At 51.5% G+C, this 12,411-nt stretch overlaps 1 protein-coding gene across 1 annotated transcript in view; it reads right to left on the reverse strand.

Moving 5' to 3' along the window:
- The window catches only part of PLCXD1 (phosphatidylinositol specific phospholipase C X domain containing 1), an 18,235-nt gene extending 6,715 nt beyond the window's left edge, over positions 1-11,520 (reverse strand). Inside the window, exons 1-4 of the mRNA XM_004385217.2 lie at positions 11,451-11,520; positions 3,959-4,103; positions 1,263-1,399; positions 1-115 (exon numbers count right to left, since the gene is read on the reverse strand). Of these exons, the coding sequence (XP_004385274.1) occupies positions 1-115; positions 1,263-1,399; positions 3,959-4,079 (373 nt within the window). The 5' untranslated portion in view covers positions 4,080-4,103; positions 11,451-11,520. The remainder of the gene's footprint in view (positions 116-1,262; positions 1,400-3,958; positions 4,104-11,450) is intronic.
- Positions 11,521-12,411: the final 891 nt, after the last annotated feature.

The following is a 12,411-nucleotide window of genomic DNA, read 5'->3' on the forward strand; positions in this document are numbered from 1 at the left end:
TCGTGTAGACCATGTGCACGAAGTGCAGGTTCTTCTCGGAGCCCCCCGCCATGTGCGCCACCCGCAGGTCCAGATACCGGACCCCCACATCCAGCTGCTCTGTGATGTTCAGAACCTGCAGACAAACAGCGGCATTTCTCTCCGGCCAGGGCCGCTGGCCGGTCACCATCCTGAGCCAGGACAGCTGGGCTGATGACCAGGTATCATAGTGTGGGAGACAGCTGTCACCACACACAGGGGCTTGAGGCGTGGAGGGCCGGCGCTGGGGACCCATCCTTGGGTAACACAGGCCACGTTTAGCAGGCACATCGTGCAGTTCTGCTGGCTCTGTCCCTGTAGCCACTGTCCCCCTATATGGACCTCAGGGCATCTCTGCAGGGCCCCCACCTGCTTCCTGCTGTCACCAAGAGGGGCCACCAGGGACCCCAGAACCTCACACGGCTCCCAGCAACCCAGAGCGGACTCCAGGGGGCCATGGGGACTCATGGGGACCCTGACCCAGGACAGCGTGGGGGAGGGGCTGTGGCGGCATGGGAGGGGCCCCACAAAATAGCACAAAGAGAAGCAAATTCACATAAAGGTGGAATAGAGGAAAAGGAAATGGCACCACGTCCTCACAAAAGAATAACGGGATAAGCAAAACAGATATTAGAATAAAGGAAAACAGAGGCACCATGCCCTCTACAGGAAATAGTAACAGAAAAAGGCCAACATTAACGTGAAGACGGACTTAAACCACTCCACACAGAGTAACACGAGGAAACCCAAAAATTACTACAGAGGTGAATAAAGGAAAAGAAAATGGCGCTATTCCTTCTCACAAAATAATAACAGAAAAAGTACCAAATGACATAAAAATAAAATAAAGGAAAACAAAACCAATACGCTTCTCCCCGGATATTCCCTCGGGCCTGGGGCACCTGTATTCCCCTTGCCCCTCCCTCCCCCCCCGCCACACACAGCCAGCCAGGGACAACAGGTGCCTCCCAGGCCCCTGGCACCCATACCTGCCTGTGCACGGGGATAGGACCACAGCCAGCAGCGATGCCCCCTCCCCAGCCTGGGGCAGCCCCAGGGGTACATGCTGCAACACCCCTTCCTCTCTCTCCACGCCACCCTACCCCGAACTGCCCCCGCCAGCCCCCCAGTTCCTATAACCCCCATCTGCACCAGGGCAGGCTGAATGGGGGTCAGGGGACAACCCAGGGGATCAGGGCATGGGGTCCTGCCTCCCTACCAGGTGGGCACCACAGAGCCCCTACCTGTGTGACCGACCACTTGAAGACCAAGGGGCGGGTGATGAAGGGCAGCACTTTGCTCAGGAGCTGCAGCAGCTGGGACTCCTTCTGGGAAATTGGGGACTTCTTGTTCAAGCAGTAGGTCATGGTGTCGTGGCTCCCTGGACGCAAGACACGAGGGGACATTTCATCTGAGATACCCCCGCACACGCTCGCCTGTAGCTACACGTGAGGAACCAGGTAGGTTTTTACCCCACAGTGGAGTGGTCTCAACTGTGTCCCCAAAAAGATAAAAGCCTAACCGCGGTACCTGGGAAGGTGATTTGTTTGGAAATGAGGGCTTTGAAGATGTTATCAGTTAGGTTAACATGAGGTCATACTGGAGGAGGGTGGGTGCTAATCTCATCTTCCTGCTGTTGGGTGCCAACTCATGGCGACCTCACGCGACAGAGCAGAACTGCCCCATCGGGTTTCCTATGCTGTACGCTTTACAGGAGCAGATCGCCAGGTCTTTGGAGCCTCTAGTGGGTTCAAGCCTCCAATCTTTCAGTTAGTAGCTGAGCGCTTAGCCCCCGGGCCACCAAAAAAAGAACCAAAGCCGTTCCCATCGGGTCAATTCTGACTCATGGTGCCTAGGGCTCCTTAAATCCCATCTTAACAATGTCCTTATAGAAGAGACACACGGACAGACACACAGAGGGAAGATGGTCACGTGAAGACAGGCAGACAGCGGGGCCACGTGTCTACACAGCAAGGAACCACCTGGAGCTGGGAGAGTGGCAGGGAACAGGATCCCCCTCAGAGCCTCGGAAGGAGTCGACACGGCCGACCCTCTGATCTCAGACCCCCAGCCCCCAGAACTTGGAAAGAACAAGGTCCTGTTCTTATGAGCCGCCCAGTCCGTGGGCCTTTGTCGCGGCAAGAAACTCAGAGAACAGGCACGTGCAGAAGATGAGAACATGCAGACAAGTACAAACAACGAGTCCTCCTCTAGTGACTCTGCGGTGTCTACACAGGAATTTTTAACTAGAGAACAGGACCAAACTATGCCACTGTTTGCTCTGTGCAATCACGCTGTACTTGAAAATAGCCAAAGTGCAAATATACCGCCCGATGTGGCCATCGTACTCCCACCTTCACAGGCACATCTTTTTTCTCCCTTTAAAGATCCTGCGTCAACACAACCACATGGGAATATGCCAGTTGTCCTAACATAACATTAAAAGCGGGAGCTTCACTGCCTCAACCTCCCCTCACTCTGCCTGGTCACCGTGAGTCCCTGCACCTCTGTGGTCCATGGCAGGCAAGCCATCACTGCTACGAGGGGCTGCTGGACCCCCAGACCCCTTTCCTTAGACCCCACTGAGGTGACTCGTAATTAACCTCGACACGGAGGGCCCACTGCCCAGGCCACCCAAAATCTCCAGCTCCCGAGAGGGTATGGGGAGACGGGACCCTCTGCATGAAGACAGAAGGTAGCGGCCCCTCACAGGGTTACCCGAGGAGCTACCCTGTGACCCAGAAATCCCCTGCGGGGCGCTGCCCTGTGCAGCATCTTTGTGATAAAAACAGACAAGTGCGGTGTTCCTGGTGCGTAGGAAGTCCCTGAAGAGCTAATGGGTGAGGGGAGGCAGTTCTCCAGGAAGAAAGGGAAGGAGGAAGGGAGGGGAGGCAGGGAGGAAGGCAGGAGGGACAGAGGGAGGGGGGAGGGAAGAGGGAGGGAGGGAAGGAGGAGGAAGGGAGGGAAGGGAAGGGAGGGAAGGAAGAAGGAGGGAGGAGGAGGGAGGGAAGGAGGAAGGAAGGGGTAAGGAAGGAAGGGAGAACGGGGAGGGAGGGAAGGAGGGAGGAAGGAAAGGGAGGCTTAAGCCCCAACCACTTAGGCTGCTGCACATCTCCTGGAAGCTACCTTTTTCCTAGAGGGGCGCTGTGTGCCTTGACGCAGTATCAGGAGTGATGCAGACAGAGAAAGGAGAAGTGAGTGTGTGTATGTGGTGTGGTGTGTGGTGTATATGTGTCTATGTGAATGGGGTGTGTATATATGGGGTGTGTGTGTAGTGTGTACAGGTGTGTGTGTGTACAGTGTGTGGTATGTTTGTCTATGGTGTATACGGTGTGTGTGTGGTATATATACGTGTGGTGTGTGTGTATAGGGTGTGCATGTGAGTGGTGTGGGTATACGGTGTGTATATGTGTGTGCTATGTGTGGTATAGTGTGTGTGTGTGCATATAGTGTGTGTGTACGTGCACGTAGTGTGTATGTGTGGTGGGTGTGATGTGTATGTGCATGTGGTGTGAGTGTGCATGTGGTATGTGGCGCGTGTATACAGTATGTATGTATGCGTGTGAGAGTCTGTGGGTGTGCGTGTCGTATGTATGTGGTATGGTGTGTGTATGTACGTGTACATGTAGGGAGGTGTGTGTGTGTGGTGTGTGTACATTGCTCACACACACGTGAAGGTGTGTGGGGTTTTCTCACAGCCCAGAACTGACCCTTGCCAGAACCCCACCTAGAATGCTGCCAGAGCGCCGCTCACCTGGGATGGAGAGGTGGTGTGTGTGTGTGTGTGTGGGTGTGTGTGTGTGCGTGTGGTGGGTGTGCATGTGGTGTGTGCACGGGTCCGCTCACCTGGGATGGAGAGGTGGTGTGTGTGTGTGTGTGTGTGGGTGTGTGTGTGTGCGCGTGGTGGGTGTGCATGTGGTGTGTGCACGGGTCCGCTCACCTGGGATGGAGAGGTGGTGCAGGGGGACTTCCCAGAGCTGGGGACGCAGCTGCGACATCCAGTCGGCATTGGTGCGGCACAGGTGCTGGAAGCTGCTAGAAGTGCTCACCCGCCCGCCCATCGGAGGCGAACCCTGGGCCTGAGCCTGAGGAAGGAATGGAGGTTTGCAGAGTTGAAAAGGGTGCATGTTTTATAGGGCTGCTATGAGTGGAATCCACTCCACGCCAAAGGGTTTTTACACAGGGGTTGTGGCTTGGAAAAAAAAAATTACCAACAGATTTCCTCCGGGAGACGATGATGTGGTCCGGAGGGCGGAGGGATCGGGGAGAGTCTGAGGGAGGCAGAGACCTCTGAGAGAGGAGAGACAGAGACAGAGACAGTCAGAGAGACAGAGAAACAGAGACCAACAGAGATAGAGATAGCAGGGAGGGAGGCAAGAGAGGCAGAGGAAGCAGCCAAAAATGTGCAATTGCTTCCTTGTCAAATTCCCACCTCTGTTTGCTAACATGCGCTTCCCAGACATGTTAGGAATTCCAATTCTCCATGTTCTCGCCAGTGCAAAACTGGGTGTATACAGAAACGTTCATTCACACTGGGCGTATACAGAAACGTTCATTCGCACTGGGCATATACACAAGTGTTCATTCACACTGGGCGTGTGTAGAAACGTTCATTCACACTGGGCGTATACAGAAGCGTTCATCACACTGGGCGTGTGTAGAAATGTTCATTCACACTGGGTATTATGTAGACACGTTCATTCACACTGGCTATTATGCAGAAACATTCATTCACACCGGGTGTTATGTAGAAACGTTCCTTCACACCGGGTGTGTGCAGAAACGTTCCTTCACACCGGGTGTGTGTAGAAACGTTCATTCACACTGGATGTGTGTAGAAACTTTCATTTGCACTGGAGATGCTGTTATTTCGGGTTTACTGCTCCACAGTTCTGCAGCACCTTTCCTCCTGGGCTTTTCAAGACCACAGATGGAAGGGAAGTGACCAGTCCTTAAATTACGGTCTAGCAGCTGTGTTCTGAGCACAGCCCTTTGTCAGATACTCCGCGTTCGTATTGAATTCCCACTCATGATGAGCGGACAGGTAGGGTATGTGACTAACTGCCCTGCACAGATATGGGGGCTGACGACGAGGATGCAGGGAGCCAGGCCACCCCACCCTGGCCCACACCGCTCTTTCCAGAAGGACTGCCTCCTGCCCCCTCTGCCATTCTGTGGGACCTCACCCTCCTAGGGAAGTGCTGAGGCCATACTAACCTTGGACAACTTGTGACCTAGGCACCTTCTGACTGTGCCTCAGCTTCCCACCTGTGAAATGGGATGGCAACACTGCCTGCCTCCTGGGGCCTCTGTGAGCTCACGCGCGGGAGCCACGCAGAACGGGCCCACCTACCCACTCAGTGTGTTAGCCGTTCCCAGCATTGGGTGACCTCTCTCCTGGAGAGGGCAGAGTCCCCTCTGGTTGGCAGGTGGCCTGGGTCCCCTAACTTCTCTAGCTGTAGAAAGCCCCCTTGATTCTGTGCAAAGCACACCAGACACTCCACCCGTGGTTCTGTCCTAACACTGAGCAATAAGAAGACGTTCCCCTCTGGGGTCTGTGACAAAACGCCCAGTTCCAAGGAGTTGACTCCGAGTCATGGTGACCCTGCGTGTGTCAGAGTAGAACTGTGCTCCACAGCGTTTTCAATGGCTGATTTTTCAGAAGTGGAATGCCAGGCCTTTCTTCTGAGGCACCTCTGAGTGGACTCAAACCTCCATCCTTTTGGTTAGCAGCTGAATGTGTTCACTGTTTGCACCACCCAAAGGCTCCCATGATTCTGTAGTGGGATAGAATCTCTCCAGCACAATGAGATGGAGGGTGGATAGGAGATGGAGAATGGAGGGTGGATACAAGATGCAGGATGGAGGGTGGGGACAAGATGGAGGGTGGCTACAAGATGGAGGGTGGAGACAGGATGGAGGGTGGAGACAAGATGGAGGGTGGAGACAAGATGGAGGGTGCAGGGTAGAGACAAGATGCAGGATGGAGGGTGGAGACAAGATGGAGGATGGTTACAAGATGGAGAGTCAGTACAAGAAGGAGAGTGGAGACAGGATGGAGGGTGGAGGGTGGAGACAAGATGGAGGGTGGAGACAGGATGGAGGATGGAGGGTGGATACAAGATGCAGGATGGAGGGTGGGGACAAGATGGAGGGTGGAGACAAGATGGAGGATGGTTACAAGATGGAGACTCGGTACAAGAGGGAGGGTGGAGACAGGATGGAGGGTGGAGACAGGATGGAGAATGGAGGGTGGAGACAAGATGGAGGGTCAAAACAAGATGGAGGATAGAGACAAGATGGAGGGCGGATACAAGATGGAAGGTGGAGGACAGATACAAGATGGAGGATGGAGGGTGAAGACAAGATTGGGGGTGGAGGATGTAACATATAATATACAATTGCCGTGGAGTTGATTCTAACTTATAGTGACCCTATAGGACAGAGTAGAACTGCCCCATAGGGTTTCCACTGCTGTAAATCTTTAAGAAAGATTGCCTCAACTTTCTCCTGCTGAGCGGCTGGTGAGTTCAAACTGCCAACCTTTTGGTTAGCAGCCGAGCATGAGCACTGTACCCACTGTGCCACCAGGGCTCCTTATACAATGTCATGCATATTGTTGTCAGCTGCCACTGAGTTAGCCCCAGACTCATGAGAACCCCATGCACAATGGAAGTAAACGCTGCGCAGTCTTGAACTATCCCTGTGATTGGTTGGGGATCAGAACATTGTGATCCATAGGATTTCATGAGCTGATTTTCAGATGCAGATTGCCAGGCCTTTCTTCCTAGTCTTAGTCTGGAAGCTTGGCTGAAACCTGTTCAGCATCATAGCATCACCTAAGCCTCCACTGACAGATGGGTGGTGGCTGCTCATGAAGTGCATTGGCTGGGAATTGAACCTGGGTCTCCCAGATGGAAGGTGAGAATTCTACCAGTGTACCAATGCTTAGTGCTCAGCTGCTAACTGAAAGGTGTGCTTCAAACCCACCAGCCACTCTGAGGGAGAAAAGACCTGGCGATCTGCTCCCATAAATATTACAGCCTGGAAAACCCCATGGGGCAGTTCTACTCTGTCCTGTAGGGTCACCATGAGTCAGAAGGGACTCCATGGCACACGACAACAGCAACAACATATGATACACATTATGTAATATCTGTTATGTCTGCCAAATATGATATATAGTAAATATATATTCTATAGACTATTGTCATATAATTTTATAATGCATTATTATATACTACGTATTATATATAGCATGTAATTTTACAAAGGAAAACCAGATAACATAAAGGGAATAATTATAAAATGACAACCACCAAAACCACAGGAATTTAAAGTGAGCCCGTGTCTGCCGGCCGGTTAGTCTGACTGTAGAAATTTGATTTTGAGGAAGAGCTGACATCATCACTTCTTAGAACGTGGTAAATTTTTTAGCATATTGACAGGGATCTGCAATATTTTAATTTTTTTTCTTTAACTGATATTTTGTTATAAAAAATTGTATCAAACTTGGTATTGAGTGGATTGGGCTGGATTTGAACTATGCTTTCAGCTGACTGTTCACAACCGAGAGTGTCTGTGGTCAGTGCTCACATCCATGGAAAACATCCGCTGTGTGGCTCCATCGCAGGAAGGCCTTAGCAGCCCACCTAAACCACGTGGGGACGCCATTCGGAATAGCGTCGTGTCGTGGGTAAAGGCGCGGCCATCAGGTCAGATCCGGCCTCCGTTCTAATCCTGCTTCTACCGTTTTTCACCAGTGTGACTGGGGACATGTCACTGAGCAGCTCTCGCCCTCGGTTCCTCTGATGTGAATTCAAAACAAAACAAAAAACATCAGCTGCTGCCGCGTCGGCTCTAACTCATGGCGTCTCTGTGGGTGTCAGAGTAGAACCGTGCTCCACAGGGTTGTCGATGGATGATTTTTCAGAAGTAGATCGCCAGGCCTTTATTCTGAGGCGCCTCTGGGTAAACTCGCGAACCTCCAGCCTTTCAGCTAGCGGTGAGTATGTTCACTGCTTGCATCACCCGGGAACTCTTGGGGTCTGTAACAGAGTCCTGTAGACACCGACCAGCGTGCCTTCCCCGGGGCAAACCTGCAGTTCCCTGGCCCTTTCTTAGCCCTCTTCTGGCTCATCAGTGTCCCCCCAGGAGCGAGCACAGCACCTCATAGGGGGCGTGCGGCGTTCAGGAGCCAAGCATTCTGGCAGTCTGGAGGCTGGACTCTGCCCGGGGAGCCTATACCTGAGCGTCCTCCATCCAGGTGTCTGCCGTGCTGCGAGGATCGGGGCCAAGGCTTAGCCTGCAGTTCCCACCCTCCCCGCCCAGGACTGACGAGGGACTGAGGCCAAGACCCCCCCACCCCACCAGGACTGATCATGGATCAGGGCCAAGGCCAGGCCTGTAACCCCGCCCTCCCAGGACTGGTCAGCAGCCAGCAGCGTCTGGTGTAAGGCTCAGGAAGGTGCTGGCTGGGAGTCAGTGGGTCTGATGTCCCTAGACACACAAGGCTGCCTGGAAATCCCACAGGATTCACCCCCTCGCTTCAAGCAAAGACCTCTTGCCCCCTTTCTCCGAACCTCCAAGGAGCTGAGGCCTGGGGGCAGGGCCGGCTGTCACAGATGTCAGTGATTAAAGGTTCAGAAATTGAGCCAGTTGTTAAACACAGCCATGATGAATAATTAAATCATCATCTTGTAACTGAATAAATTATACTAAAAACAAAGGTTGCAAATACTCAGAGCCCACTGCTCTGCCCCATGATTTACTATCATCAACTCTGCTGCCATTCTTGACACCTATAGCATCTGCAGGGGGCCCTGGTAGCACAAATGGTGAATGTGCTCCGCTGCTAACCCAAAGGTTGGAGGTCTGAGTCCACCCAGAGGCATCTCAGAAGAAAGGCCTGGTGATCCACTTCTGAAAAATCATCCTTCGAAAATTTTGTGGAGCACAGTTCTACTCTGACACACGTGGGATCACCATGAGTGGAGGTCGACTACATGGTAGCTATTTTTTCTTACAGCATCTGTCTGTGGCAGTACTACACAATGGCAAGCCTGTTTCTTCCCAACTCCACGCCCAGGCTAGTAGCTTGAAATTGGCCAAGGCAGGAGTATTTACACCACAGCAATTGGCAAACGCTACAAACCAGGGCTTGCTTTAGGATTGTGTTGTTGATTGTCTGGATGGAGAAAATGTTACTGATGCAGCGTAAGCTTAAAAGTCTGTTGTGCCTGTTGCTTTGTTGGCGAATGTTTTGTTGTATATATTTTCACCACAATAAGAAAGGAAAAGGAAAAAAGTAGTAAAAAAGGAGTCATTACATTACAAATAGCAAAAAAAAAAAAAAAAAAAAGAGAAAATATTCTTTCAATATTCAAAGATCCAATTCAGCAAAGAAGTCCTCAGGTCATTGTGGAACAAGTAGAATTTTGTCATAACGTTAAGTTCGTTGTCTTACTTACTAATTCAAGAGGAAACATCAACCAACATTCATGTGGGAAACACACTTGTCGGTCAACTGCAGCAATAGGTTGAACGTGGACACACGGGTTTGGCAAAAATCAGCCAAAGCTTTCTGGGTGAATCAACTGGCTACACGGAATTTACAGTAAAGAGTGTTATGGATGGAATTGTGTCCCCCAGTATATGTGTTGGAATCCTTGGAATTTACAGTAAAGAGTGTTATGATGGAATTGTGTCCCCCAATATATGTATTGGAATCCTCACACCCATAAGACAGGGCCAGAGCCATTTTCTTAGAATTGTTGTCTTAGGACAGCCCCTCACCCGGCCCATTTCCTGAAGTTGTTTTTCTCTTCAGAACTTCCTTGAAAAGAATCGGCCTCCTGCGAGCTGGAATCGGCTGAAACAGGTCCTGCCCTCCATCTTGGCACTCCAGATGACCTTTTGCTCATTAACTGCCTCAAGCACCCCTGCGGGGAGAGCTGACATGCTAATGAACAGCAGTGGCTAACTGCCTCCTGCACAGGGAATTGAACCCCGGCCCTAGAAAATGCTTACTCATTCTGGAACGCTCCGCGCCTGCACGCATGCCATTTTGTATTCTGAAATTGATCCTGCCTATATAAACCAGCCTCAGCAAGCTGCCTGCGAGCAGTCTTGGATGGCACTTAGCCCTGACTGTCTCCTTGCTTGGCCAACTGATAAAGTTGCCTTTCGTTCTCCCCAACTCGGTTTCTGTTGTTTTGGCCCTGGATGGAGTTGCGCCGAGCAGAACCCAGAGTTCCCAGCAACACCTATACGTGTGGAAAGGAGACCTAGTGGCTCAGTGGTTAAGTGCTCAGCTGCTAACAAAAGGTCAGCGGTTCAAACCCACCAGCCGCTCTGCGGGAGAAAGATGTGGCAGTCAGCTTCCGCAAAGATTAGCGCCTTGGAAACCCTTTGGGGCAGTACTACTCTGTCCTATACGGTTACTAGGAGTTGGAACCGACTCACCTGTGGAAGGAGTCCCTGGGTGATGCAAAAAGTTAAGTACTCCACTACTAGCCGAAAGGTTGGCAGTTTAAACCCACCCAGAGGCACCTTGGAAGACAGGCCTGGCAATCGGCTTCCGAAAGGTCACAGCCTTAAAAATCCTACAGAGCACAGTTCTACTCTGACACCTGTGGGGGTCACCGTGAGTTGGGATCCACTAACAACAACATACCTGTGGATGTAATCCCATTAGGGAAAGGGTTCTCTTTGTTACGTTAATAAGGTCCTACCAGCGTTGGGTGTGTCTTAACACACACGATCACTTTTGAGAGAAAAAAGAGCAGACACGGAAGCAAGCAGAGACAGGAGGGGAAGACCCACACCTTCTGAAGATGATGAAGGCAGAGCTGTCTGCAAGCCCAGGAACTCCAAGGATGGATGGCTGGAGAAGCTGAGACAAGGACCTTCCCCCGGAGCCGACAGAGAGCGCCTTCCCCAGAGCCGGCGCCTTGAATTCGGATTTCTAGCCTCTTAACTGTGAGCAAATAAAGTTCTGTTTGTTAAAGCCACCCACTGTGGTATTTCTGTTATAGCAGCACTAGATAACTCAACCACTAAGACAAGGAACAGCTTATATATGGTAAAACCTGCGAAATCCAGATCCTGTGTAAGGCAGAAACCTGTCAGAGAAGGAAAACGCAACTATTTTCCACTAGAATGAGCAATAGAAAAGTTGTAAGACTGCACCCTGTCAAAGGCGGAAAACTTTTGAGACCCGGAGAAACAAGGCAGCCCCGTCTAGTTCCGGCTCTCACGGGTTTCATTGCATTATCACTTGTTACTTGTGCATCCTCTGTCTCTGTTTATATAATAATAAACTGTGTGCCTACAGAGGCAAACTTTTCTGTAGAGCTGGTTGTTGACCATTTGCCAGCTCACCACAGGCCCTTTGCACGCCCCTCAGCTCAACTCAGGTGCCAATGTCTCACCTCAAACGTCGACTGGACTTACAACCAGCAGATGTGAGTTCTCCAAATCGCCGCCTCAATTCTCCGACCAATAGGATGAAAACAGCTGTTTTGCACCTGGAAACGTCTCCTCGGCGTCTACAGAGCTCCTGTAACATAAAGGAGAAGACTTTGGGTGACCACAGCTGGCAGGTGTCCTGATCTTTATCGAGATAAATCCAAAGCTGTAACACAGGATCAAACAAGGATCCGGCTGCTGAGCAGGTTTGTGTGAAGGGCTGCCCCATAACCCTTTGGGGAGAGACGGTCTCAGGTGACCTCAACCCCTCTCACACCCCTGAATGAATGAATGAACGTAGGCAGAGGTGACCCAGCTGATCACACACAGGGACCCCGGGTCTCCCGAACAACACTCACCGGGCAGGAAGGAAACCCCACACCCTATAAATGGTCATCATCAAGTCCACCCCGACCCGTGGCAACCCATGTGTGTCAGAGTAGAACTGTGCTCCACAGGATTTTCAATGGATGATTTTTCAGAAGTAGATTGCCAGGCCTTTCTTCCGAGGCACCTCGGGATGGACTCAAACTCCAACCTTTGGGTGAGCAGCCAAGCCTGTTCACCGTTTGCTCCACCAGGGGCTGTAAACGTAAACCTGAATTCTGAGAAATCACCACCCTTTTCTTGTACCCACTCCATACATTCCCCCGGCCCACCCACCTTGCCGCAGCCTCACAGGATGTGCTCTGATGAACCTGACTTTCATCGACAGTACACTCTCGACGCCAGCAACGCCAAGGGTGGCAGTTACACTACAGTGATTGTAATTGTTCCTTCGTGGGGATATCACCTCGTGACTTCAAGCCTTAACTGAGTACTCCTGGGGCTTACGCTATCCGTGCTGAGACAGAAGAGAAATAAATTCCATCCCCAATTCGATGACTTTGCAAAGTGGACATAGGAACTCCGCACTTTAGGTGG

The sequence above is a fragment of the Trichechus manatus genome, unplaced genomic scaffold (genome assembly GCF_000243295.1).
Source record: "Trichechus manatus latirostris isolate Lorelei unplaced genomic scaffold, TriManLat1.0 scaffold00134, whole genome shotgun sequence".
NCBI classification, from domain to species: domain Eukaryota; kingdom Metazoa; phylum Chordata; class Mammalia; order Sirenia; family Trichechidae; genus Trichechus; species Trichechus manatus.